The following is a 26,380-nucleotide window of genomic DNA, read 5'->3' as shown; positions in this document are numbered from 1 at the left end:
ATAAAGAGAGTAACTATAAAGGAAGTACTATTAAAAATGGAGTGGTTTAAACATGCTTAAAAACTGAGAATAGTCGATCACCTTTTTTATGTTTATTTGATAATTTAGCTATGTTACCCTCCAGCTCCGTAACCACCTTCTTCTTGCTGTAGGTATTTTGAAGAAGTTGTTGGCTCCTCTTGATGCTGTGCTTGAAGGATTTTATGACTCCATTCTGTTCCATCATTTTGACAGTCATCACTATACTTCACCTTATTCTAAAGCTGCAAACAATTTGATCAGTTTTATAGATCTGCTTGAAGCACTTTTGGCTTCTAGAATTGAATTAGAACTACTGCTCAGATGCCAGAGAGTGTTGTTTTTGAAAGTTTCTTATGTCCTGAACCTCATCAGCTCATCGGTTCACTACTTAATCAAGAAGAAGTTAATTATGCTCCTTAAAAAATGTGTCCTTTCTGAGTCTAGAGAAGATGCTGTAAGTAGATCACTGTTTTTAGAAAACCCATCTTTATATGAGGATATGCTTGCACTGAGTACTGCTGTTCTGCAGACTGTGAATTTGACTTGGCTTAATCAAGTCCCGCTCGGTGAAAAGGCCAACTACTTTGGAGGCAGTGAAGCTGTTCCTGGAGATGATAACCAAGGTGGTTATGACCAGACTGTTCTTAGAGCCTTAAGTCTGGTTGTGCTTAAAGCACTGGAATTCAAGTTTCAGAACTCTGCTACAGAAGCTGAAATCAAAGGTAATCATCTTTTTTAGCTTTTTCATTAAGCAGCAAGAGTTTTTAAAGCTTTCAGGTTTTGTAGTCACAGCTCATTAAGACAGTAAATAGAATTCAGCTGAATTAGTGGTGGTGGGAGGGAGGAAAGAGAAGACCCACCCAGGAAACCTGTTATCACTGTGTCCTGCCTAATTAGTTGTCCCTATGCATTTTATCCTATCCTTAGCCCTGCAATGTGGGGGACTTGAAACAGCTGCATTTGGGATTGAAAACTTTTCCTGTTAAGAGCATGTGTTAATATTTGAAATAGTTGAGGCAGCTTGGGAACACAGGCTCTTCTCCAGTTGGAAAAGGAGAGCCCACAGTATGAGCATCTACTCTGTTCAGGGTGGGGAACTAAAAGGAACCGCAGGTGATGCGCTCCTGTTTCCAAATGTAGAGGCAGAACTTTAAGTACCATTGTTTTGATTGAAGCTACTAGACATTACTGTCAGACAAATAATGGAATAGGGCAAAACTAGCAGTGGTACAAAAGGTAAAAATAATGAAGCTATAAAGTAAGAGACATTAAAATTATGAGACTTGGCAGAGTATAGTGGTTGTGTTCTTCACCCAGACTTCTAGGTCTAGTCCTTTGAGTTAGTAGGTGTGAAGCATACTTTTCATACCTGCTTACTTGAGTATGTTTGTTCTACTGAGCAGATCAATTAAGTTGGGGGAAGAGCAGATCTGTCCCTTGTGCTAGGGCTATGCCACAGGGCAGGCAGTGGGATGGCAGGGGAATGCTGTGTAACTTGTGTTCCTGACGGGGGAGGATGCGTTACTGTGTCACGCTGGTAGCTAGTTAGTAGTTGTCTTTGCGCTGCAATGAAGTGGTGGGGTGAGGTTTTTTGCTGGAGACACTCCTGGAATCCCATCTTCCCAATTGCCTTTTTACCTCTGAGGGGCACGTGATGCACATCTGATGCTAAGCCATGTGAATGTGCAAATGCTATGATCAAAGCAGCTTGCTGTCCCTGGATTACAGGCTTTATGGCAAAAATGGAAAAGCAGTTCTGAAGCAGTGTTTCTCGTCAGATACATGTGAGAATGGGTGTTCCTTATGGTCAGCCAATTGGTGATGTGGCAAAAAGTAACAAATAATTCCTATTTCTTTTTAAACAAGGATAAAATTTTACAGGATTTCAAACATACTGAGGCATTTTAATACAAGTTCTAGATGTGTTATCTTACCTTTTATATTCCTATGGTATGTAGCAAGCATAAAATAAATTTTTAATTCATCTGACTGTGTAAAAGAGTGATGGACTTCTGTAAGACAGCTTCTGACACTTTTTCCAGATTTTGGAATATGTTATAATTGTGAATGCCAGTTGCATTCTTAGAGTTTTTAAAATAATTGTAGAGAATATTTTACTCGCCAATCCACCTCCTGAAAAATGTATAGAGACTGAGATTGTCTAAGAACAAGTGAATAGAAAAAAAGTAGATTAAATCTGTTTTAGATGTCTCTATGAAAACTCCTTCTCACAGAAAAATAGTCTCCTTTCTTTTCCAGATTCATAACACAAAAATGAGTTCTTTAATTAGATTCAAATACCCCAACTGTCAAGAGGAATTTCAAGTTGAAAGGAATGGTGCTTCTATTTTAGTGGCATTAAATTAAGTGGTTAAAATAAGCACCAGAATGCTTTAATATGCTAACTTCCCTTCCGGGAAGCTGCTTGATCTTATCTTTTTTTTTTTTTTTTCTATTACCATGAATTACAGTGGCTTAACTTTAATTCATTTCAATTTTGAGAGTAATTTCCAGATAGCTTTGATTTATAGGGAAGAATTTCAGCCTGAATAGTAACTATTAATAACAAAGATAATTTGCTTTCCTGTTATTTGCTAAGAGGAAAAGCAAATTTTAAAGTTAAATATTAAGGAAAACCACATAATGATGTGGTAAGTAAAACTGATTCCCATGTTGCAGGAAACTTTTCAAAAGCAGTAATCGCTGTCAGTATAAATGATGCAACTGTGCTCTTCAAGCCGTACTATACTTCCAGCAGCATTAGAGTTCTTACTTAAGGAGTACCTTTGGGGTAAAGGTATACCTCGCTATGGTTTTTTTCTGTTTTTTAAACATTGAGCGTGTGCTGTGTTACATGAAAAACTGCTACTTGGCACCATGCTACCTAGTATGCCATTAGTATTGAAGAGGTTTCTTGACTTAGTCTGTCATATGAATATATTTTACGAGTAAGCTGCTGTAGTAAACTGGCATAAAGTTGGAGGTGCTTTTTTGTATCCAAGAGTGCCATGTTTAGAGGGAGGGGAAAAATGAAGATCTGCAGGAAAAAAGTTGCTTACATTAATCCTTACAGCAAGGATTCTAGACCATCTCATGAAGGTACCGTTATCCTAAGCCTGTATGTACTTGAAAACTGAAATAATCCGTGAGTAATTTCTTTTACTGCAGTTAATTTTTACAGTGAACCACAATGCAGGGGGGTTGCTTCAGTCCTATCGAAACATGACAATTGTATTACTGTTTCATATGGGAAGAACTACCTGAGATGAAATCTCAGCAGAGTGCTCATACAGGATCATTACATCTGTGGTATTGACTTGATTACGATTTACCTTTTTTCAGTTTGTGAGGTACCAATGAAGCTATGTAATTGGGGAGCTAAAGGAAAGTATAAATCCCAGCTGTGTAGGTGTAGTTACATTTTTGTAGGTTTCCTGATACACCTGGATTTTTGGAGGTATAATCTTTTTCAGTAGTCCGCAAATTTAGGTGTGAGAGGATTCTATTGTACCCTAAACTTTCTAGGTGACCTCTGATTATTCTTTCTTGAACTCCAAGAAAATAAATAATGCTGTTAGATGAATAAATGATGTCCTTAAGTTGCATCTTCCTTGTGGGGGGGCAGGCAGTATCTAATGAGTAAATTAACTTTCCGCAGGTTACTTATGTTAACATTGGCATCTAAACATTGATATATCTAGAGTTTATTAGAGTAGCCATTCACATTGAATTTAGGGTTAGATAACTTAACTGCTTTTGGTTTTCTGCAAAATGTTTCTTTATTTCTTTGATACCAAGAAGCAAGAACTAACCTCTAAAACTTGATGCTGTGTAAATCAGTTGAGCTAAGGAATGATAAATGCATTCATTAGCTGTTATGTCTTGTTAATTTAAAAAATAAAAAGTGTATGTTGTTCAGTAACAAAAAATGTATAGCAGATTCATGGTTACTTTTTTTTTTCCCCCCCCAGGAGACTTCCATAGTTTCATGTCCCAGCTGTTGATATTCTGGAGGAGTCATGTGAATTCTTCTGCACAGTCTCACCCATTTGTACATCACTGTGAATGGCTCTCCTTGATTTTCATAGAGCAAGATGATGATATGTGGGAAGCTGCTAAAGCTTTATTACTTATTTATTTAAAACTTGATAGGTTAGTGTACAATTTATTTGACAGACCTATGAAGAACTGTAATTTAGTGAGGTTATTGTGGTATATGTAACACTTCCAGTGATTACTTCTGTATAAAGAAAGATAGCTGTAATAATAATAAAAAAACAACCTCAGGACAATGTAATAGTGTATGGTATAAGAGCAGTTCACTTTGCTGATAATTTGATTATGTTTTTTGGATTGAAATGAGGGAGTTATGCGACAGTTTCGTATTAAATATTTTATCGTATCCTGTAACTCAGAATAATTGACTTCACAATCTAAAACAGTGGTTAGATGCAGAGAAAAGGCAAAACTCTTTTCTTTCAACACTGAGAGTCTGACGTGAATGGGACATATTCTCATCCCTGGATGTATTCAAAGCCAGGCTTGATGGGGCTTTGAGCAACCTGGTTTGGTGGAGGGTGTCCCTGCCTGTGGCAGGGAGTTTGGAATGAGATGGTCTTCAAGGTCCCTTCCAACCCAAACCATCCTATGTTACTATAATTAAACTTCAAGAAATCAGGCACTTTTGGCAAAGTAGCCCTCTGATGATTGGACCCGTGTTAATTCTAGCTAGTTGATTAAAAACTGTTATTGTTAATGACTGAAATGTGTTCTTCAGCAATTTGTTCTGGACATTCACTGCTTCACTGTTGTTTAAATTACCATATGAGACATTATCCTAATTTATAAAAGGTCCCTCAAGCTTCAAATGTGAAGATACAGCAAGTAGTATCTTAGATACACACAATTCCTAGACACCTAAATAAAAGTAGGGCACTCTTTTCCGATGTGCTTAGCATCCTGAAAGTTAATCTGTGTTCAGGTTTATGAAAGTATTAAAACAACAATTCTCATATTGTAAGTAACTTTGTTTATTCTGTCATGTTTCCTGTGGAAGAGTGCTGTTTAAGAAGGCCTGCTTTATGTGCTTTGGCTTCCTAAACTGCCTGATCTCCTAGCCCCACCTGCCTACCTTCTTCCTCATTCTAATATAAAACCTTCTCGTTCGGTTTTTGTTTTTTGACAAAATCAAAAAAGATATAGAATACCATTTTCTGGACATACCTGGCTTTTTTTCAAAAAAGTAAACTTCAGTTGAATTTAATCCATTTCATGACTTACTTTTCAGATTACGGCACGATGCTGCTGCTAACTTAAGCCAAAAAGAGGAGGAAACCTGGAACTTCCTTATACATGCAAGTGGATGTAATCCTCACTGTATCTTTTTATCTTTTCTGGAAAAAATTGCATTTGATTCCACAGTACTACTAGATTTTTTGATTTCATCAGAAACTTGCTTTCTGGAGTACTTGGTAAGATACTTAAAGCTTCTTAGAAAAGACTGGCATCAGTTTGTAGATGTCTGTAACCATTTTGACAGCAAACACAGAACTGTTCAATCAATTTTTTCTGTCAGGCCACCCCATGGAGAAAAACAAAGCTGTGTGACTGATGAGAGTTTGCAAAATCCTTGTTGTGGACCAGAACCACAGACTCTGCTATCTTTGGCTTCTTCTCACAATTACTTGGTGTTTACAACAGAGCAAAGTGATAATGAAATTGCAGAGTCTAAGCAGTCTAACTCATTGATATGCACTGATAGTACATCTCTGCTGGGTTCTCTTCAAAGTCTTGTTAATTATGACAGCTCAGAAGACTCTGCATTAGAATCAGATGGAAAAGAGTGCTTGGTAAACACAAAGCAGGTGCCTTCAAATAATGAGGGTGAGACAAGGATAAGGGAAACTGGTTGTAGCTACACAGATGATAAATGGAATACACTGGAGCCTGAAGTGTTGCCTCTGAAACAAAAGGATTCTAATACCTCATCCTGTCTGACTTGTATGGCGTCTTCAGATAACATCATTTCCCAAAGAATAATGCTTTACAAATTAACAAAATGTTTGGAAGAACTGCAAAAAGCTATTTCCAAGTTGCAGAGAAGAGATCTTTTCCCATATAATCCATCTGCATTGTTGAAACTACTTAGCCACATTGAGAAGATCAGTAATAACATGAATCCGTAATAATCCAAAGAAGTGTTCTAGTGATTGATTTTTTTATTATTTTTTTTTTTAACTAGCATACTAGGGAATATTTCTATGAGATTAATGACTTCTAAAGCTCATGCCTGTTGCACCTCTCGGTGTATTTAACCTTGAACAGGATAAACGTGGTTTTGGTTGACACCTTAAAAATCTGCAATTGTATTCAGTGAAACAATGCATTACCTTAGGCTCCTAGACTTATTCACGGTATGTATGTCAGTGTACAGTATATAAGGATTAATTGTTAGGTATTCAAAATTTGATAATAAGTTACTAATGTGGAAGCTTATCAACAATACTTAAAAGTATCATCAATTCTACTTAACTGTCATTCTATATATGAAGTCATTGCTGGATTCGTAGTGGTTTATGGACGACATTGCAGTGTTAATGCAACACTTGACTGCTTAGAGGTTGTGATATGGAGAAATAGTGTGAAATGGGGACGCTTAACACCGACTGTGATTGTATATGTCTACTCAGAAATGTGGGTATGGTGACTAGTCATGGGTGCGGTGTCTGGTCACATAGGCACACAGCTCTGAGGAGACAACTACAGTTTTTGAGGAGACGCCTGCCCTTCTTCCTCTAACAAAGGGGAGACGGGGAGACGCCTGCCCTTCTTTCTCTAACAAAAGGGGCTATTTAAAAGAGAATGAGAGAAGATGAGAGACATTCCAATGCTATCTAGAGGGAGGGAGTGCTAAGAAGATTGGATGGTCACAAGGACATGAATCACCTTTCCTTGCTGAAGAAGATCAGATGGTCACAAGAACATGAATCACCTACAAACCTGCAGGACCACCACATTCCAGGAAACGGACTGATAAGCTAATTAACATACAACGCGGGGTTTAGGTAACGAATATGTATAGGCGCTAATTGAATATTCGTTTGTTTCATTGTATAAATGTGGGATGGTTCGCCACTTCGGGCATGCACGCTTGTGGAGGAGCGATCCCCCGTGCATCTGCGCGCAATAAACATACCTACTTTATAACTTTCGAGTTATAGAGTCTAATTCCGCACGTCAGTTTTGGCGAGCCAGGCAGGAGGATTTCTGCTCGGCTGAGGGACCAGCTGCGGAGCGGACGCTCCTAGGCGCGCCCCGGGAGATTTCCTCGGAGGAGCCTCCTCTTCTCAGCTGTTCACCCGGGAGCAGAAGAGAAACCCCTGGATCCGCGGATAAAACGGTATGTTTAGTAACGGGGCGGCTGGTGAGACGCACGGAGACGTCCGGCGCGCAGCGTAGTCCCCAGGAGGAAAGGTACCTTGGGAGGGGGTTTGCTGACCAAGGGGTGGCCGCTAGCGATCTTGAGGGCAGATCGAGCAAACCCGAGGTTACTGCCATTCCTAAAAGCCCGGAGGCCTCGTGACAGAAAGCAGGGGGCGGGACGGAATAAGGCGGAATCTCACAGGAACAAGAGGGACCTCTTAGCAAAAGTAAAAGGGAAACTTTTGCGTAGGAAAAAGAAAAAGGGGGAAGCTAAAAACTTCCATTGGATTGTCTTAATAATTGGGGAATTCCTAGAATATAACAACTGAAATAGCGCTCTGTGTCTTGTTTGTTCTATGTGTTGTCTTGTTACATGTTCAAAACTTGGAGTTATGAAATGTATGTTGAAAAATAATAATATTCTGGTAACTCGTGGCAAATAGCGGAAAACTTAACACTCTGCTTAAGACCAGGAAAAATGTGGTTTTTTGTTTGTTGTTTGTTTTTTGGCAATTGTTCATTGAAATGCATACTTTGTGAACTCTCAGTGTTCCTAAAAGTTGTACATAAGTGCATGGTACCGTATAACATACTGCTTGTGTGACTGAGGGCTGCCCGGAGAGTGTGAATGGTGTGATTGAGATGCGCATTTTGATTTTCCGTGTATAGCTTAATTATTTTGACTGAGTGTGAGTGCAAGAGTGCTTGAGACATGCGTTTGAGTGCAATATGAGTAAGGAGCTCTATCCGCGTTTCCGACCTTGGGTGGCTAAGGCGGCCGGAGAAAAACAAAGTAATTAAAATTGTAAAATGGGAAATGGAAAGAGTAAGCCCTGTGAAAAATCGCCTTTGGGTTGTATATTAAAACATTGGAGCGATATCGTAGGACATGGTGGTACCGAAAATAGAAGGAAATTGGTTAAATATTGTAATCAGTGGTGGCTTTTGTATAAATTGGAGTGATGCGAAATGGCCTCAGGAGGGAGGAACGTTAGATTATAACACTCTCCTGCAATTAATGTTGTTTCTGAGGAGAGAGGGAAAATGGGACGAAGTAGCGAAGTATCGTATACAGACATGCTCTTCGTCCTCCAGGACAAACCTGAGTGGCAAAAGGACTGTGGATTAGTACCCCCTCGGGATCCTATGGTACTAACACTAGAAAGAGTGCGGGATTAACATCACCTGATCTTTGATTATGGCTCTAGAAAAGGATGGGAAAAAACCCTAAGACCTAAACTAGAAAGATGTTCTTGTTGAAATTTTTGTGTTAAAAGCTCAGGTTGCGGTTCCTTCTGTGGAGCAACCAGAATGAAACACGTTGTAAGATAAAAATTTGTACTAATGTATGTAAAACCTGAGGGGGGTGGGGGGTGATGGAGAATCAAAGACCTTGTGAAAGTGTTAAAGTATTGGGGTGAGTTTGTACAAACCCCCGTACCCCCTCGAAGGTGCAGCTGAGTCACGCTGGATGCATGGCAGGGTGTTTGCTATTTGCCTGCGAAGGCTGATATGTAATAACACAGACTTAAAGCAACAAGTAGCAGATTTGCATTCAGGGTAAGAAAGGGTTAAAACAGAAATGCTGCTGCAGAGGCAGGCCTGTGTAACCTGCAGAGCAGGAACAGCATCTCCTGCCCCGAATCCTCCTGATGGTGGGGAGGAGGGGTTGCTGTTGCTGACAATTGAGCAGAAGGACCTGACAATGTCACCCCAATTGCTGCAGCATTTGCAGTACAACAGGACCCATAACTGCCCTTTAGGGCAGGGAATGGGTATGAGGTGGAATTTTAGTGAATACGAAACCAACTTATTTGTTGAACTTCAGTAAAAATAATTATTTGTTACAGTTGTGGGAGCTGCTGGCCACCAGGAAAACATCCTGAAACCTTTAAAGTACAAACTAAGAAAACAAACAAGAATGCCAAATTCCCCAAAGGCCCTTCTTGGTAGGGACTTATTAGAACAATTGGAGGCAGCAATCAAATTTAAAAAAGGGGAAGTTACTCTGGAAGTAAATGATCACCAATACATACAGGTTATGAGCCTATCTTTGGCCAGTACTCCTATAAAAAGGGAAATTGATACCATAATTATTGATCAGGTATATCCCGGAGTATGGGCAATTGACATGCCGGGACGTGCCAAGAATGCATTACCTGTTATAGTAAAATTAAAGGAAGGACAGGGTGCGATAAGAATTAAACAATACCCACTGAAAAGGGAAGATAGGGAAGGAATTCGTCGAAATATAGAGCGATTCATAGAATTGAAACTACTAAAAGAATGTGAGTCAGAATTTAACACACCTATCCTCCCAGTTAAAAAACCTGATGGGTCTTATAGGATAGTTCAAGATTTAAGGGCCATTAACAAAATAACAGAGGATCTGTATCCTGTAGTAGCTAACCCCTATACCTTACTAACCACCTTGACACCTGACCTAGCTTGGTTCACAGTTTTAGACTTAAAAGATGCCTTCTTTTGCCTCCCTCTCCATGAAGCCAGCCAAAGAATTTTTGCTTTTGAATGGGAAAATCCCAGAAGCGGTCGAAAGACCCAGCTCACATGGACGGTGTTGCCACAGGGGTTTAAAATAGCCCCACAATTTTTGGAAACCAATTAGCAAAGGATTTGGAGTTATGGGAACCACCGTCAGGAGAAGGGAAAGTGTTACAATATGTAGACGATCTTCTTATTGCAACCAGAACCGAAGAATCTTGTATTATTTGGACTGTGAGCCTGCTGAACTTTCTGGGACTACAAGGATATCGGGTTTCTAAGAAGAAGGCACAGGTGGTGTTACAACAAGTCACATACCTAGGGTACGAGATCAGTGCCAGACAACGGGTCCTAGGGAAGGCCCGAAAAGAAGCCATATGCCAAGCCCCCCGACCACGAACTGTAAAGGAACTGCAGACATTTCTGGGAATGACAGGATGGTGCAGGCTTTGGATATGTAATTATGGCTTGCTTGTTAAACCATTATATTCCCTGATAGCAGCTAATCAGAAGGATCTTCAGTGGGATGCTGAATCAGACAGAGCTTTCCATGAACTGAAGAAAGCCTTAATGTCGGCACCAGCACTAGGACTTCCTGATGTGAGTAAGCCATTTTTCCTATTTTCCCATGAGAAACAGGGAATGGCATTAGGAATACTGGCACAAGATTTGGGACCATACAGACGGGCAGTGGCATACTTCTCTAAACAGCTGGATGCCACTGCAAAAGGGTGGCCTGGTTGCCTGAGAGCAGTAGCAGCTGTCATCCTAAACATCCAGGAGGCCCGGAAGTTTACCTTGGGCCAGAAAATGACTGTCTTAGTATCCCACACAGGGTCTGCAGTCCTTGAAACAAAAGGGGGGCATTGGCTCTCCTCACAGAGATTCCTAAAATACCAGGCCATAATGGTGGAACAAGATGATGTTGAGATCGTGACTACAAACATTGTCAATCCGGCCTCGTTTCTTAATGGGAATGTTGGCGAATCAGTCGATCATGACTGTCTAGAAACAATCGAAGCCACTTATTCTAGTCGGACAGATCTCAAGGATGTTCCTATTAATGGAGCTGAACATTGGTTCACAGATGGGAGCAGCTATATGCTGAATGGAAAGCGACATTCCGGATATGCTGTTACAACCTCTGAAGAAGTGATAGAATCGGGACCGCTACCAGCTGACACTTCGGCACAGAAGGCTGAAATCATAGCCCTTACTCGAGCTCTGGAAAGAGCTCAGGGAAAACCTATAAATATTTGGACTGATTCTAAATATGCCTTTGGAGTGGTACATGCTCATGGAGCAATATGGAAAGAAAGCGGACTATTAAACTCCCAAGGAAAAATCATCAAACATGCAGAAGAAATTTTGAAACTCCTAAATGCAGTCCAGCTTCCTGAAAGGGTGGCAATTATGCACATCAAGGCACACCAGAAAGTGAGCACAGAATTAGAAAGAGGAAATGAACTGGCGGACAGGGAAGCAAAACAGGCAGCCAGAAAAGCAATCAAGGTAGAGGGTGCGCTAATACCCGATGGACAAATATCTCTAGAAGGTAAACCAGACTATACTAAAGAAGATCGCAAACTGATTTCTGACCTAGAGGGATCATATAATGAGGAAGGGTGGGCTGTAATCTCACATGGGAGAATAGTGATTCCTTCCTACATGGTACGGTCAGTAGTTCGGGAAGAACATAGAAAAAGGCACTGGGGGGCAGAAGCTCTCACTAAAAACATAATAGCACGAAACTCGTATACTACTATTAGACAAGTAACCCAACAATGTGATCTTTGTCTCCAGACTAATCCTAAGATTACCAAGGGGCCAAAGTTGGGAAAAATTGGGAAAGGAAATGTTCCAGGGCAACATTGGCAGATTGATTTCTCGGAACTTCCTAACAGATACCTTTTCAGGTTGGCCAGAAGCCTTCCCGTGCAGAACTGCTAAAGCCCGGGAAGTGACCAAAATACTACTCCAAGAGATAATACCTAGGTTTGGAGTCCCAGCGGTAATGTCCTCGGATAGAGGACCACATTTTGTGTCCAGAATAATGCAACAGATCAGCCACCATCTAGGAATAGATTGGCAATTACATACCCCATACCGACCACAATCGAGGGGCCAGGTGGAAAAGTGTCAAGTTAGGTCAAGAAACAAATCTAACTTGGCCCCAGTCTTTGCCATTAGCTCTTACACGAATTCGAACTAGACCAAGAGCAAAAGAGGGGCTTAGCCCATTTGAAATTTTGTATGGACGACCCTATGGGGTACAAAAGGGGACGTCTTCACAGATTGGTGAAGAAACAATGACTTCCTATATGGTGGCACTAAACAAACAATTAATAAGAATTGAGAAGCATGTGATGGGAACACGCAGTAGGGGTCTGGATGGACCTGTTCACGATATACGACCAGGGGACTATGTATACGTTAAGTGTTTTGCAGATAAAACCCTGGAACCACAGTGGACCGGACCTTTTCAAGTCCTACTCACCACCTACACCGCAATCAAGGTTGAGGGACAGAATTCTTGGATTCACCATACCCGGATCAAGAAAGCCCCTGCAACTTCGTGGAGAGTAACCCCAGATAAAAAAGAACTGAAACTTAAATTTACTCGGACAAATGGGAACAATGTGGGTGGCAAGTAAGTGAACCTGAGCGGTTGTGGATCCACCATATGGGAAGGGCACCACAACAAACAATATAGAACAATAGAGTCTGGGACTGAGCCAGTGGCCAGTCTTGCCCAATTTGTGATCAGTAAGCCCCAACTCAAACAAAGATATTTTTGATCAAAACAGATTTTATATGTATATGTGAGGAACGTTTAGATTCTTAAAATGATCAATAGTGGGTTTAAACCATTTGTGGTTTTTTGTACCCTCTCTCTTGCCTACAACCAAGAGCCTGATAACTGGCCTTGGAATCATGCCCAGAAAAAACACACTGGAATAATGGGAAAGGTGGACTCAAAGACGAAACTAGCTATGGTGGTTTTTTCTGAAAATGAGGTGTACCAAAGGACTCAATGGGATCGGGAGGATGTACACAAAGTCGACCGATTATGGGGAAAATTAGGAGATAGGATAAAAGTAGGGTGTCAAACATATAATGAAAAAGATAACACCAAGATTTCAGGAGACACCCTGATTAATGTCAGAAAGGTAGATAAGGAATTTACCCTTCTAAATACAACCATGTGCTTTAATTCACGGGAATGTTGGCACAATTTTACCTTAACCGAGCCCATCTTTATAATATGTCTAGGAAAGGAATCCCCCAAAACAGCTCTGACTTATAAGATCAAAATAACAATCATGCTAACCACTGTTCCTACCACCACCACAGTTACAACAACCCCATTAACGCTTGATCTTAAGTTAACTAAACCAAATCCAAAAATTTATACAATTGGACCATATGTAATCAGAAATACAGGTCAGCAACAAATGTTGTTTAACCCAGAATGGTCTCTTAAAAGAATAGAGTTACAAATACAAGTCAATGTTTCTGATGTTAAGCCATCCTGTTCCCCCTTCTTACGAACCTCTTATGAGGGATGGACAACTTGGTTAAGAAAAAGGGGAAATATTTATCGAAACCGAATGGTGAGGGATGTAACTGGAATATTGGGAACAGGACTCGGAGTATTAAACTCCATAGACTCAGAGGTGATAATGAATAAACTAGCCGCCACCACGGCCGATCTATCAAAACTACAACAACCACTAAAATCTTCATTATTGGCATTAGGGGCGCACCAATGGTTGATATCAAAGGTACTCCCCAGGTGGGAACAAATAAACATGGAAGATCATCAACTCATCACTAAGGCATTAGGTGGTTTACAGGACGATGTCGCCCTGGCTCTAAGTTGTATCCAAGCCCAAATGTAGATGCAATCAATAGCTGCATCCATAATAAGAGAAGGAGAGGAAGGCATATTTCCCACGGAAATTCGAAAGATGGTTTGGGACAATGCTACAGAAGTAGAAAGAAAACTCCAGTCATGGTGGAATATGGTGAACTTTACCTACGACCCCAACACACACACAATCACAGCTTTTGTATTAAATAATTACCATACATCCCATTGTAGCCCTTGGAATTAACCATAATGGGGTGCTCCTATACCCTTTTGAACATAGAACATGGGCCAGGAAAATAGGCGACAAGTGGCAAACAGTAGATTTAGAATCCTGTATTATGCGAGAGCAGCAGGGCTTCCTCTGTGAAAGCAATACTATAATGGCCCAGGATACTTGTTTAGATACAGATCAGAAAATATGTCATTTCGAGGCCAGACCAAATGCAAACTTGAAAACAGTAATTATATATGCAGGGAAGGGATGTGCATGTTTGAGAACTAGATGTAACACAATAACCATAGATGGGGAGGTAAAGGAGACTGCACAATATTCAAATTATTGTATTTGTAATTTCACTACTATAACAGGGTATAAAAGAACTATTAAAACATGCAGATTTACAACGTATACTGAAAGAAACCAAAGAAAAGGGACATGAAACTCTTCTTATGATCCATCATGATGTAGAGGGGATCAAGAAAGTTTTAAAAAAGGTAGAACAGGATGGAAACCATAATTGGTGGGATACTCTCTTTGGCTGGTCACCTTCTGCAACAGGAATTCTTAACACTATGGTACACCCCATTGTGATCTTATTGATCAGTTTAGGAATTTCCTTAATACTAACCATTATGTTATATTTGTGGGTCTGGAGAGTGTTTAAAAGGGTAACACTTATGTATGATGCTTTATATCATTCGGGAAGACTGCTTAAGTAAAAGAATTTACTTAATTTAATAAAAAGGGGGGATTGATATGGAGAAATAGTGTGAAATGGGGACGCTTAACACCGACTGTGATTGTATATGTCTACTCAGAAATGTGGGTATGGTGACTAGTCATGGGTGTGGTGTCTGGTCACATAGGCACACAGCTCTGAGGAGACAACTACAGTTTTTGAGGAGACGCCTGCCCTTCTTCCTCTAACAAAGGGGAGACGGGGAGACGCCTGCCCTTCTTTCTCTAACAAAAGGGGCTATTTAAAAGAGAATGAGAGAAGATGAGAGACATTCCAATGCTATCTAGAGGGAGGGAGTGCTAAGAAGATTGGATGGTCACAAGGACATGAATCACCTTTCCTTGCTGAAGAAGATCAGATGGTCACAAGAACATGAATCACCTACAAACCTGCAGGACCACCACATTCCAGGAAACGGACTGATAAGCTAATTAACATACAACGCGGGGTTTAGGTAACGAATATGTATAGGCGCTAATTGAATATTCGTTTGTTTCATTGTATAAATGTGGGATGGTTCGCCACTTCGGGCATGCACGCTTGTGGAGGAGCGATCCCCCGTGCATCTGCGCGCAATAAACATACCTACTTTATAACTTTCGAGTTATAGAGTCTAATTCCGCACGTCAGTTGAACTAAATAAAATACTTCAGTTGGAGTTTTGGTACTGTGTCCTGCATTAGTGCTTTCCTCTACGTGGACATTCAGATGTGCTATCACAAACACAATAAGCCATGCCACACTTTTCTTGGCTGCTTAACTGATGCCTAGGATGTAGGTTTTTCAGCTTTTACTGTTTGCCTGACTTAAACAGCAGTGTTATTTTACTGAAAATTTAATTTAGTTTTTCGTGGTATTTTATGGTCTATTCCTTTTAATTAAAAGGAAAGGGAGATGTGGGACTAGTACATATATTGCCTATTTATATAACATTTTAGTGAAGCATTATATCTAGAATCAAGCTTAGGTAATGCAGAAGTGAAATTACAACAGTTCTTCACATTCATTACATATTTTATATTAATACATGTGTTAAATCAGAAACAGATAACTAGAAATTAAGTGTCTGCAGCAAGGTGGATATTTAATTTAATTTCTTATACTTAAATGTTTTATTTGATTAACCTAAAAGGTAAGTGTGTAAGACTGCTTGGGGAGAATTAGTTTAGAACAGGATCCAAACCAGTGTGTACACTTAGCAGGAAGCCATCTAAAGTTGGTACGCTTAATGTGCAGCTTGTAATGATTGTACAAGGGTTAGGTGATGGGGAAGTACTGATGATGGGGATTGCTGTAAAAATATCAGACCTCATCAGATCTGTGAGAAGCAGTTTTCTTTTTAGGATTCTCTTGATGGTAAGTGCTCTATTCTGAGAACCAAGTAAGCTCTGTCTTCCTTTTAAATAGCTATTTAATGTTAATTAATACAGTTGCTGAGTTAAGACCAACAGTCTCTGGAGGAGGTGACTCTGACCCCCAGATCTCTGTGGCCATCTTCTAGATTAGTCTTGAGCTCTGAACTGGTGAATCAGCACTGTTGGGAGGGGAAGAAAACTAGATGAATCATATGGGATAGTTTAGCTGGAAATTATAGTGCTTTCCAGAGGTGCTTAAATAGTATGAATGCTGAAGCAGGAAGGTTTGAACCTCAATTTTATTCTTTCAGGCTGACAGCTGTAATCACTTGGCAGTTACATAGGAAAGAGTGATCCCCTTCACTGGCATGTAGGGGACCTGAATAATCTGTTGTGCTTTGGTTTCTTCCCAAGATAACTTTTGTGCTTAGGAGTAGGTAAGAATGTCAATGAATGGAACTTCTACGCATGCTTATAGCTACTCTAGTCAAAAACTAACCTCCAAGTTGTCCAGGGCAGAAGAATGCCTGGTTTCTCTTTACTGTTTGAACTTGGTTGTGCTCTAGGGGCAGAGTTGCTCATGCCTCTGGGCATGTTCAAAGATACAGCTCCAAACAACTTGAGAACTTTTCAGTTGAAACAAGGGAAGTGCCTTTGGCAAGGCAGTTGAGCAGGAGTTTCTCAAGATCGCCATTTTAAATGTAGGTAGGTACTTGCATTTCAGTGAAATCCTTTCAGCAATCCTTACTTCTTTTCTAGTCTAGCCTTTTCTGACTGGTTTATTATAACTGAGAAACTTCACTGTTTTCACTGAACATGGTATTGTTCAGCATTTTTTGGTCCATAATTTGCCAGCTGGAAGTATCTAAATTGCAGCAGTATTTCTCAGACACTGTTAAGATAAGGAGGGTGGGAAAGGTAGAATGGGGAGATAATTTTGGTTTTGTGAAGTGCTAGTCTTCTTGACTGTCAGTGATTACTACAACTATGAAAACTTCTTTGAAGTAAAAGTTTAGCAATCTTGGTGTGTAGAATTTAGCAAGAAGTGTAGGAGCCCTAATTTTTGATTTTTGAATACAGCAAATCCAATTACAATCCAACTGTATTTAATTCTTACAGGCATGAAGTTGATTGTGTGCCCGGCTGGTTATTAGTAGTGATCATTCCCACATGTTTCACTTCTGAGAATTAAAACAATGGCTTTCTGAGAATGTTTTAGTGGTAAAAATGGGTAAATGTGGTTTGTATCTGGCAACAAGATACCTTAATGTGTTGATATTTTACCATTTATGAACCGTAGGACCTGAGATAGAGTAAAACTGATAGAAGTCAACTTTTTTTTTTATCCCACACAAAATGAGTGTGAGTGATGAAATGAGTAGCTAGTAGTACTATGGCTGTATTCAAAAAGTCTAGCAAAAAGAAAACACCGTGCAAAAGAATTTGTATTTTAATCCATTGTGTGTATATAAGGTGGGGTGGTTGGGGGTTGTTTAGTTTGGGGTTTTTTATTGGCTTGAGTTTTTACTATCTCAAATTTTTAGGCAGAGCTGTTGTTTCATTTGCTAGAGCAAATTAACTCAGCTGCAGAACCTATCACCAATGTTAAATTAGAACTTTGGAAGTAGATCTGTTATTACTAGGAGGTTGATGTGCCTTAGCTTTGGATATTGATATCTAACAACTTTTCTTGTATTGTTTCAAAGTGAGACACAGAACAAATCAGGTGACCTGTTTGGAGACAGTTTTCTGTCTGAGATGTCCACAGTCTCCATTTATGTCTGTGCAGTTGTTTGGAGGAGTTTACCTTCAACATCAACAGAATAAATTATGCTTTAATGAAGTAAGCAGTTAGCACTAGAATTTGCTTACAGGATGTGCTTTTTATAAAGAATGTTTTTAAACTTGAGTATTTGTGGAGCTTGATTGCAATTACAGCTGAATCCAGGTGGTTCCATGCTTGTGGTTCTTCAAACTGGATTTTCTACAATATTTTTATGACTGCTTTCCATTCTAGTTTTAAGACTTGTAATGTGAGTTTTAATCCTGTAATACAAGAATAAAAACCAACCTTGAGGATTTCTGTATTTAAAATGCTCCTATAAAGCTGGGAATAAGGAGCCTTGGTTGTTCCCTGGTTTATCATTGCAGGATAGGCATTGTTTGTACTTCTTCCAGTCAATCTGAGATGGTGTCTGAAGTCAGTATCAAGTATTTATCACAGCCTCTCACAGTCAGAAGGAGTGAAAATGCTGTGGTCATTATAATTTTACTTCTGTGTGTTTTTCTTTTAGAGTTGTCTAAATGAGTTTGTAAATTATTGTTGTTTTTTGTACAACACTCTTAAGCTACCTGGTTCACTCTGAAATCTTGTTAGAAGCCAATTGTACGAGACCGAGTGGATGATCGATGATAGACAGACTTTTTTACTATCACTTTCTCAGGCAGGCAAGGACCTGAACTTGGTTGAGAAAAGTCTCAGGGGTTTAAGCTTTTCCAAGTCATTGTCTTTTGAAATGTTGTGCAAATGAGTTTATTGCTGGTAACTGTCAGAGACACTTCAATAGACAGACAAGCTGGCTTGCTGCTGGTTTACATACAGCAAGGAAGGAAGGAATACCATGTATTTTGTAGTAAAAAGCTTGCGTGGACAATTACAATATCCTTAGTTATTTCTGGTTCCTACTTGCCTGGGCTGCAAAACATGAATTTTGCAGTCAGCAGTGCCCTTTCAGGGGGAAGATTTGAAAAAATTGTGCAATGTTCAAAAAAGTAGCACACAACCTCAAAAGAAGTTGCACTGCTGAATGTTGGCCTCCTTAAAAGGTTGTAGGGAAGGTTTGTATTACATATCCTGAAACTACGTTTGGAGTTCTAGCTGCTAATTGTAGTTGTCACAGAATCTGCCCCGTCTGATCCTGGTGCTAGTGTTGAAACCTGAAGGATTTTCTGTGGAGCTTCTAAGAGTTTCCAAATGTCCATAGCTACTTTGAAGGAGGTAATAGTTATGTAGAAAACAAGGGCTAAGATTTTGGAGCCTGTTTTGCAAAACAGCATGTATTGTTTATGTAAAAGGATTTGTTGTTAAATTTCAAAATCCTGTGTGCTTATTTCTACAGTCATTATGTTCATCTTTTGCTTGCTAGCTTTATCTTCAAATGTAACCTTCTGGAGTTTGTCAGCTCTTAGAGTAATTTTGTTACTACAGACTTATAGCTATTTCATGTAGGGATTTAACTGAAACATAAATGCTTTGTGGAAACTTACCTCCAGTACTTGGCTTCCTTCATAGTATTTGTATTCTTCAAGAAAAACTTGTATGAAGTGGTGTTCTCTTTCTGCTGACACCACTGCAGCTGCTGTGAGAATTAGGCAAAAATCCATTATGCCGCAAATATAAAAATCAACCTTTTTTTTTTTTAATTAATTATCTCTTCAAGAGAGAATCTGATACTTGGTCATCATCTGCAGAATATTGGTCCCTCTAAGGAGTGTTTCTTTGCCTAATATAAAAATACTGACTGGTATGATGCCAGTGTTTTCTGTCATTTTCAGTTATGAGTTGATGCACAGTGGGGGATTGCTGGCTGTGAAGCATCAGAAGGATTGCCTTCAAGTTTCACCAAGCGCACTTGTGTTCTTTGTGGGTAGATCAAGATTGATGCTCTAAGAGTGTTCTAGTAACATAATCAAACAACATTTGCAGTGTTGTCTTATGTACGTGTGTTACAAATTGTTGAGGTGTGTTTTCAGACAGTTGTTAAACCAGTGCTTCCAGCTTCAAGGATCAACAAGGCATCTCCTTTTTAATCCTGTATCATTTGGACTGTTGGAAATTAATTAAAAAGCTCTAAATGAATTGGATGGACTAATTGTTAAATATCTAGTGTTGCCAGAAGATTTTGTGTTGGTCTCTTGCATCTTAAGGTGGTAATAGCACACAGGAATATTATTTGAGTGAATTAACAAGTGCTGTATTTGGAATGGAAAGGGTGAACTGTAGACGTCAATCCTTAGATACAGTTGGTTTTGCTAAGATTTTTGTGAATAGCACACAAGTTTCAACACGTTGCTTACTATAAACGTAACTGAAGTTATTCTTTTTGCTAATTTACCTTTTCAAACGATGTTAGAACATACTTAGTGAAAGTACCTTATGTAGTTATGCAGTTATATTTGAATTGCCTTAGTGTTTCTGTTATTAGAAAGGTGAATTTTGCAAGTATTGACAAGTTGATGTTAAATCAAGAGAAAAGAAAAATGTCTCATCAAGGATATTTTCAAGCCAAACAGACTAGGATTTTATGTAAAGAATGCCGACCAAACTGTAACCGGATAAATTCTTCAGTAAACCACACATACATCTCTGCCTCTGGATATGAGAGCATCCTTAATTGCTGTCCTGGAGGCTTATTGATACGCTGTTCAGTATTGAAATGAAATACAGCCGAGAGTTTAACAACTTGAGATAGCATAATTGTAGCATTTACATACCTCAATTGTTAAGTGTGTGTGAAAGAAATTGGTTAGAAAGCAGTCCCCAGGTGATGTCAGTGTCTTTTCCTGGAGCCTTTTTCCTAAGGTGTATTTGAAGCCTGTTAATAATCCTGTTCTCTGCATTTTAGTGAAGTGATGGCGTCTTGGGTCAGCAGTAGAATGTATTAGTGTTCCTTCACTTGTCTCCACTGTTTATCCTTCCAGCATTACCACTTCACATCCCATTTTTATTCAGTTGTCATCTTCCTTCTTGTTATTAAGGTCCAGATTCTCAAAGTATTGGGTTTTCTAATTCTTATTAAAATTCACAGGAGCCAGGTTCTGAAACAATGATTTAAAAAGATACAAGTGTTCTGAAGATTTCAGCCTACGTGTTCAAAATGAGTGTATTCCTGATTTAGTCCTGCAATGGCATTCATGTACAATAAGTATTACCTGATTTTGAACAGAGCAAGCATTAAAGTACCCAGTCTTCAGCTATGACAGATGGCATTATTAGGTAATTAGAATTAATTAGAAATTAAACTGTCCTTACTGAACCTCTCTCCCTGTATCAATTACAAATCAGGTCATACTTCCTGGTATGGTCAGGTCTATACTTCCTAGGTCTTGAGGAGAAAGCTTTTTGACAGGTTGTAAATGGACTTCTTCACCCTTTATATTTAGGGGAAGGTTGGTATATTAGGGGACGATAAGAATTCATGTGAAGAAGAGGAGCTTCTCTTTTAAACTACAGATTGCAAGATTATGAGTTATGATATTGATGTCCTTGAACGTGTGACTTGGAATGATTAATTTCAGGTATTTGTTTATTCTTGGGGAGCAGAAAGTATAAGAATACCAAGGGCTTTTACCTTAATCTTGAAGGAATGCCAGATGGCAGGCAGATGGGTTTCACTGGTGGTGAAAGAGAATTCAGAGACCAAATTAGTGTTATTAGATCCAATTGATTCCTGTGTTTTTTCTGTGTATGCATATGACTGAGATTTGATTAACTGTCTTTGAGATAATCAGTTAGCAAAAATGAGTAGGTAATAATAGGCGATATATTTAGAACATTTATCTGTTGGCTTCCTAGATGAATTTTAATATTTTTGTGTAAAAGAAAACAAAAGAAACCTATAGGCGCTTTTTTTCTTTTTTCTTCTTCCCCCTGCAGTTGCCATCATACACAACACCTCTGAGTCTGCAAGTTTTAATAGTCTCAAAGATTTGCCAAGAGGGTTTTCTCTACTGAGAAAGTTAACTAATACTATAATCTTTCTTATGTAACAGTTTTAGAAGCTCAGGTGAAAACTCACATCCAATGTGTGGATTCACTGTAATGTAATGTATTTATTTAACTAGCTGGAAAATGGAAGGAAGTGAATTTTGTGGGTGGCTTTTTTGTTTTGTTTTGTTTTGTTCTTTTTTTTTTTTTTTTTTTACTGGAAACTTACACATAATTTCCAGTGATACATGAAATAATTATTTGGTTTGAATACTTGCCTCCATTATCTGGTTATATTTAATTGTCCTCTGATTGAGTAGGTGTTATGTTGCAAGTAAGGAGTAGTAACAGATTTTTTTTATTATTTTTTTTTCTCAGATATAAAGACTAAGATGGTTTTTTTGTTTGGTTTTCTTGCAGCATTCAAATTTAAGATACCTGAAGGATAAATACTATGAAAGTGCAGCAATAATTGAAAGGTCAGTGGGCAGCTTTGATCAAGAGGGTATGGTTAGGTCGTTATTTACCATGCAATATCTTTAATCTTGTAATAGTCCTGTGTAGGTGGTGAGTACTACCAAACAACTGCTCCTCAAAAAGTATGTAAAACCATATTTTCCCATTTTATTATTTGTAGCAGCCTTACGTTTGCTCCAGTCACACAAAGGTGTTTTTTGCAGTTTGGTGTAACAGTGAAGAAATCATGGATTGAGGCATAAGAAAGAGGTGTTTCTGCCAATTACCTATTACATTACTGGCACAGTATTAGCCAAGTGATATATGAATCAGCTTGCTCTAGGCTTTCCTAATTGGCAAAGTGTTCCTAAATGTTCTGCTTGTTTCATACCAGTGGTTCAGATGCGGGAAAATATGGAGATAATTTAAAGCAACAGCAAAGCCATAACACTACCTTTCTGAAATAATCCTTCATGTTTAATATTCCTCTGATGCATCAGTTTATTGAATACTGTTCCCAGTTTTATGGAAGGGCTGAAGACTTGCAATAGTTGCAAAATACAATCCTCAAAAAGAAAAAAAGGGGGGGAAAAAAAGGTATAAGAACAAACCCAAACTTTTCTCTGTGGTGGAAATAAATGAACAGGATCCAAATATTGCCTGGGTCACATCTTTTATCATCATCTCGTGGATTATAATGAAAATTTCAATAAGATCAGAAGGAGTTGTAGAAATTAAGAAATTAAGGCCAGGGATGGGGGAAACTCTCCAGTGTTATTTACATAGATACCATCTGTGGTTTAGGAAGTTTGAGCCCTGAACTACTGAAGGCTGGGAGGGTATCATCAGTTACTATTTTGTGTTTATTCTATTCTTGTACTCTTCCGTAGCAATCTGCTATTAGCTTCCTTCAGAGACTGTGCTGGGCAAGGTGAAACTTCGGTTCAACGCTGACATGTCTGTTCCCATTTCATGGGTTGCTGTTTGCTGACTGCAAGCAGGAGGAAAGGACTTAATAAGAGGTTCTCTGCTCCTGACTTGTCAGTGAGGTTCTCTCCTTCCTTTCAAACAATATTAAGGTGTCCTGCCCACCAGAATGCTAAGTAATGGCAACACTTCTAAAAGCTGTTACTTATTATTCAAAACTGGTGAGAGCTGCTGAGGAATGACTTTCAGCCTTATTCCTTAGTCACAGAATTAAATTTAAAAAAAAAAAAAAAAAGTCACATAGGCTTAAGTAAAATGTTTGTGTTTGTATAGTATCTCTAACCAAACAGTCACTCAGTGTGTATTTCTGTCTACTTTAGGAATTTCAAAAATTCCGCTTTATATCTTCTGAGGAACTGGCACACTTTCTGTAAAACATGAATGTAGTTGATTGAGGCTGGTCACTAGGAGCAGGAACCTTTCTCAACTTTATTTGAAAACCCATACTTCATCTGATAATGCATCTAAAAATGTCAGTGTGAAGTGATGTATTTGGCGTTTCCTTTTCTGTACAATCAGCAGGTGCAGCATCTTCCCGTGTGTGTAAGTTGAGACAAATTCTCATCGTGCAGCAAGTTCCCACGTGACTTCAAACATTTCTTCATCTACTATGTTGAAACAAGCACAAGGAAAGGCACGCGGCATTACTACTGCTGAGTTTCACCAGGTAGATACATATGACATAAGGATTGCCTTCAGTCAGAAATCTTGAAGTGCAGCTTTGCTGGGTGGGTCTCTGAAGAATTTGAAAGAGTTCTGTAGATAGGGCGTGTTTACCTTTGTCAAAGTAGTGAGCGTAATGCCTCTTCCCTGCTAATGTGCTTATGTTCTCTTTGACTGCAACATCGTAAAGGTAGGAATTTCTTTTTCTTTCCTTTATTTCTGTTCTGGGGTTTGGGTTTGTTGTCCATCCTGCCGCCCCTACTTCAGATTATGGTCTGAATCATTAGTATGTGCTGCTCTCTAACATTGTGTGTTTCATAAGGGAAGACTAGAATAACTCCTACGATAATCTTTGGATAAAGTGTGGAATAGGTGTTAATGAAATTTTATATGTTGCCATTAAGTATTCCAACCTATTTCCAACTTCCAACTGCTTTTTATTTTCGAGAAAAGTAGTACAGGTTACAGTAGTAGTTTTGCTTCTCTACTTCTTGTATCATTATTCTGTTAGGTGCTCGTAACAGCACTTCGTTCTGAACTGGAAGGGAGGAAGATTTATTAACAGGAAAAATCATGTTAGCTAATAATGTAAACATGTTTGCATTTAAAAAACCCTTCGAATTTAAATTGCTTGAAAAAAGCTAGTTCTAGATCTGCTTTGTAAAATCCTAAGAAAAAAATTTTCTGTAAGATTCAGTTTCACAGAGGTTTTTTATATAAGACTTACCTGTTGAAGACTCTAGTGCTATAAATAATGCATTCAAACAAGCTGCCAGAAAGGGTTCTTTCATAGTAATGCTGTAACAGTCAGGTGGAGGAACTCCATTCATTTTTTCCCCTCTTACTTTTTGTAATGTATACCTATTTTTAGCCAGCTTCCTAGCTTGGGTCAGATCTTCAGCTGGGGTGCTGCTGCTGAGGCTGTGCTGGTACACATTTAGCTGAAGATACCTCTCTCACATTTGTCAGGACATGAAAAGGATGCCAAACAGTGGCTGAAATGATGAAATACCAGTTAGGTTCCGGCTCCTCCTCTAGTTGGCTTTGTGGGTGGAGAGTGTCTGGGCAAACTGCAAAGGAGGGGCTAACCAACAGGAGGAGAACTGAGAGCAGTGGAGCGCAACAGACTTGGTTTAATTGCTGGTTCAGGGTGGAGTAGAGCTCATTACAAAGTCAGTGTACAAGCTTGAGCCACTGTGTGTATGGTAGCTAAAGACTGTTTCAGAAGCTGCAAATAGGACAGTTTTCCAGAGCCCTGTCCCTTTCGCTACCTCCCAAGAGCTAATTTGAAACCTTGAGTCATCTGCTGTGCAGGTGGAGAAGCCAGCAACCTTTTGCTTGTGCACCCTCAAGGCCTCTCTAGTTCCTTCCTATTTTGCTGTCTTCGTGTGTCTTGTGGCACTGTTGTACTTCTAATAATGTGCTTATCCTGGCTGCTGCATACTTGTATGCTGCTCTGTCCTTCTCTGCCCTTAACCCTTATCGTAAATAAGCGACCAAGAAGACTCACAACTCTAGTAAAATCTCCATTATGTAGCTTAGCATTTTATTTTGGACTTCAGGTTTTCCCAATAGTAATAATTTGAAGAAAAGTGTCATACTTTAAAAGAGTTTTCCTTACATTCTGACAAGTGTTACTAGGAGGTTCTTGAAGCAACTGGTGTTGGCCCTCTAGGTCTGTTCACACTTTTTATGAATTAACATAGTTTGATTAGGGCTTGCTTTTTTTTTTTTTTCAAAGAACAATTTTTTTTTTTACCTCAAAATTATTGCAGATATTTGAGTTATTTCATAGGTCTTTATTCAACTTTATCAACATTATGGGGTTTTAAAGCTTAACAGCAGACAGTTTGCACTGTAACTGTACAGTGTGAGAATGGTATTTCACTTTCCTCAGCTGCCTGCGATCAGCCAAAACTATTTTAGCTGCTCAAAAATAATTTACCTTTAAGTAGAGAGAGCATAGTAACTTTCACCCAGAAAATGAATTATTTCAAACAGGTCTGGTTCTTCGCTGCCTCTCCCCTCCCTGAGAACAGGGGAAAACTATAAAACTCACTTGCTACCTTAATTGAGATTTATTCAAAGTGCTATTTTAGCCTGGTACAATATCGTAACCAAGTTACAAGGTAATGTGATAGAATAGTAAAAGAAGTAAAATACTCTAATTGCCCTATAACTACGCACTTATACTGTTTATAGTTGAGATTTGTACAAGCTAGGGAGTAAATTTGAAGTTAAAGGTCTCATAGCAATCTTAATTCAGCTTTTTTATGTGTGTGGAGTATTTCAGTGTTTCATCATAAGAGCCTCTTAAGTCCAACAGCTCTTTTATTCTGTGCTGCCACTGGTTATATGTGTAGGCTTGGTAAGATGTCATTCACACTGTGGCTTAGGTTATGTGGAATTTAGCTGGAATCATATTCTCACAAAC

The 26,380-nt window shown here is 39.0% G+C and overlaps 2 protein-coding genes across 13 annotated transcripts in view; both read left to right on the top strand.

Moving 5' to 3' along the window:
• LINS1 (lines homolog 1) overlaps window positions 1-23,926 on the top strand; it is a 30,351-nt gene extending 6,425 nt beyond the window's left edge. For 7 of the 12 annotated variants that reach the window (XM_080397210.1, XM_080397215.1, XM_080397214.1 and 4 more), the window contains 3 exons: window positions 153-743; window positions 3,993-4,173; window positions 5,309-10,122. In XM_080397210.1, the coding sequence (XP_080253336.1) occupies window positions 153-743; window positions 3,993-4,173; window positions 5,309-6,206 (1,670 nt within the window). In that variant the 3' untranslated portion in view covers window positions 6,207-10,122. The other 5 variants (XM_080397217.1, XM_080397207.1, XM_080397216.1 and 2 more) reach the window with 5 other exon arrangements.
• Window positions 23,826-26,380, top strand: part of CERS3 (ceramide synthase 3) — a 43,867-nt gene continuing 41,312 nt past the window's right edge. The window contains exon 1 of the mRNA XM_080397234.1: window positions 23,826-23,950. The gene's annotated coding sequence lies outside the window, so the exon portion shown is untranslated. The remainder of the gene's footprint in view (window positions 23,951-26,380) is intronic.

The sequence above is a fragment of the Falco punctatus genome (assembly GCF_963210335.1).
Source record: "Falco punctatus genome assembly, chromosome: 7".
Taxonomy (NCBI): Eukaryota; Metazoa; Chordata; class Aves; order Falconiformes; family Falconidae; genus Falco; species Falco punctatus.
Note: the sequence above shows the minus strand (reverse complement) of the source record. Positions and strands in the feature narration are given on the sequence as shown.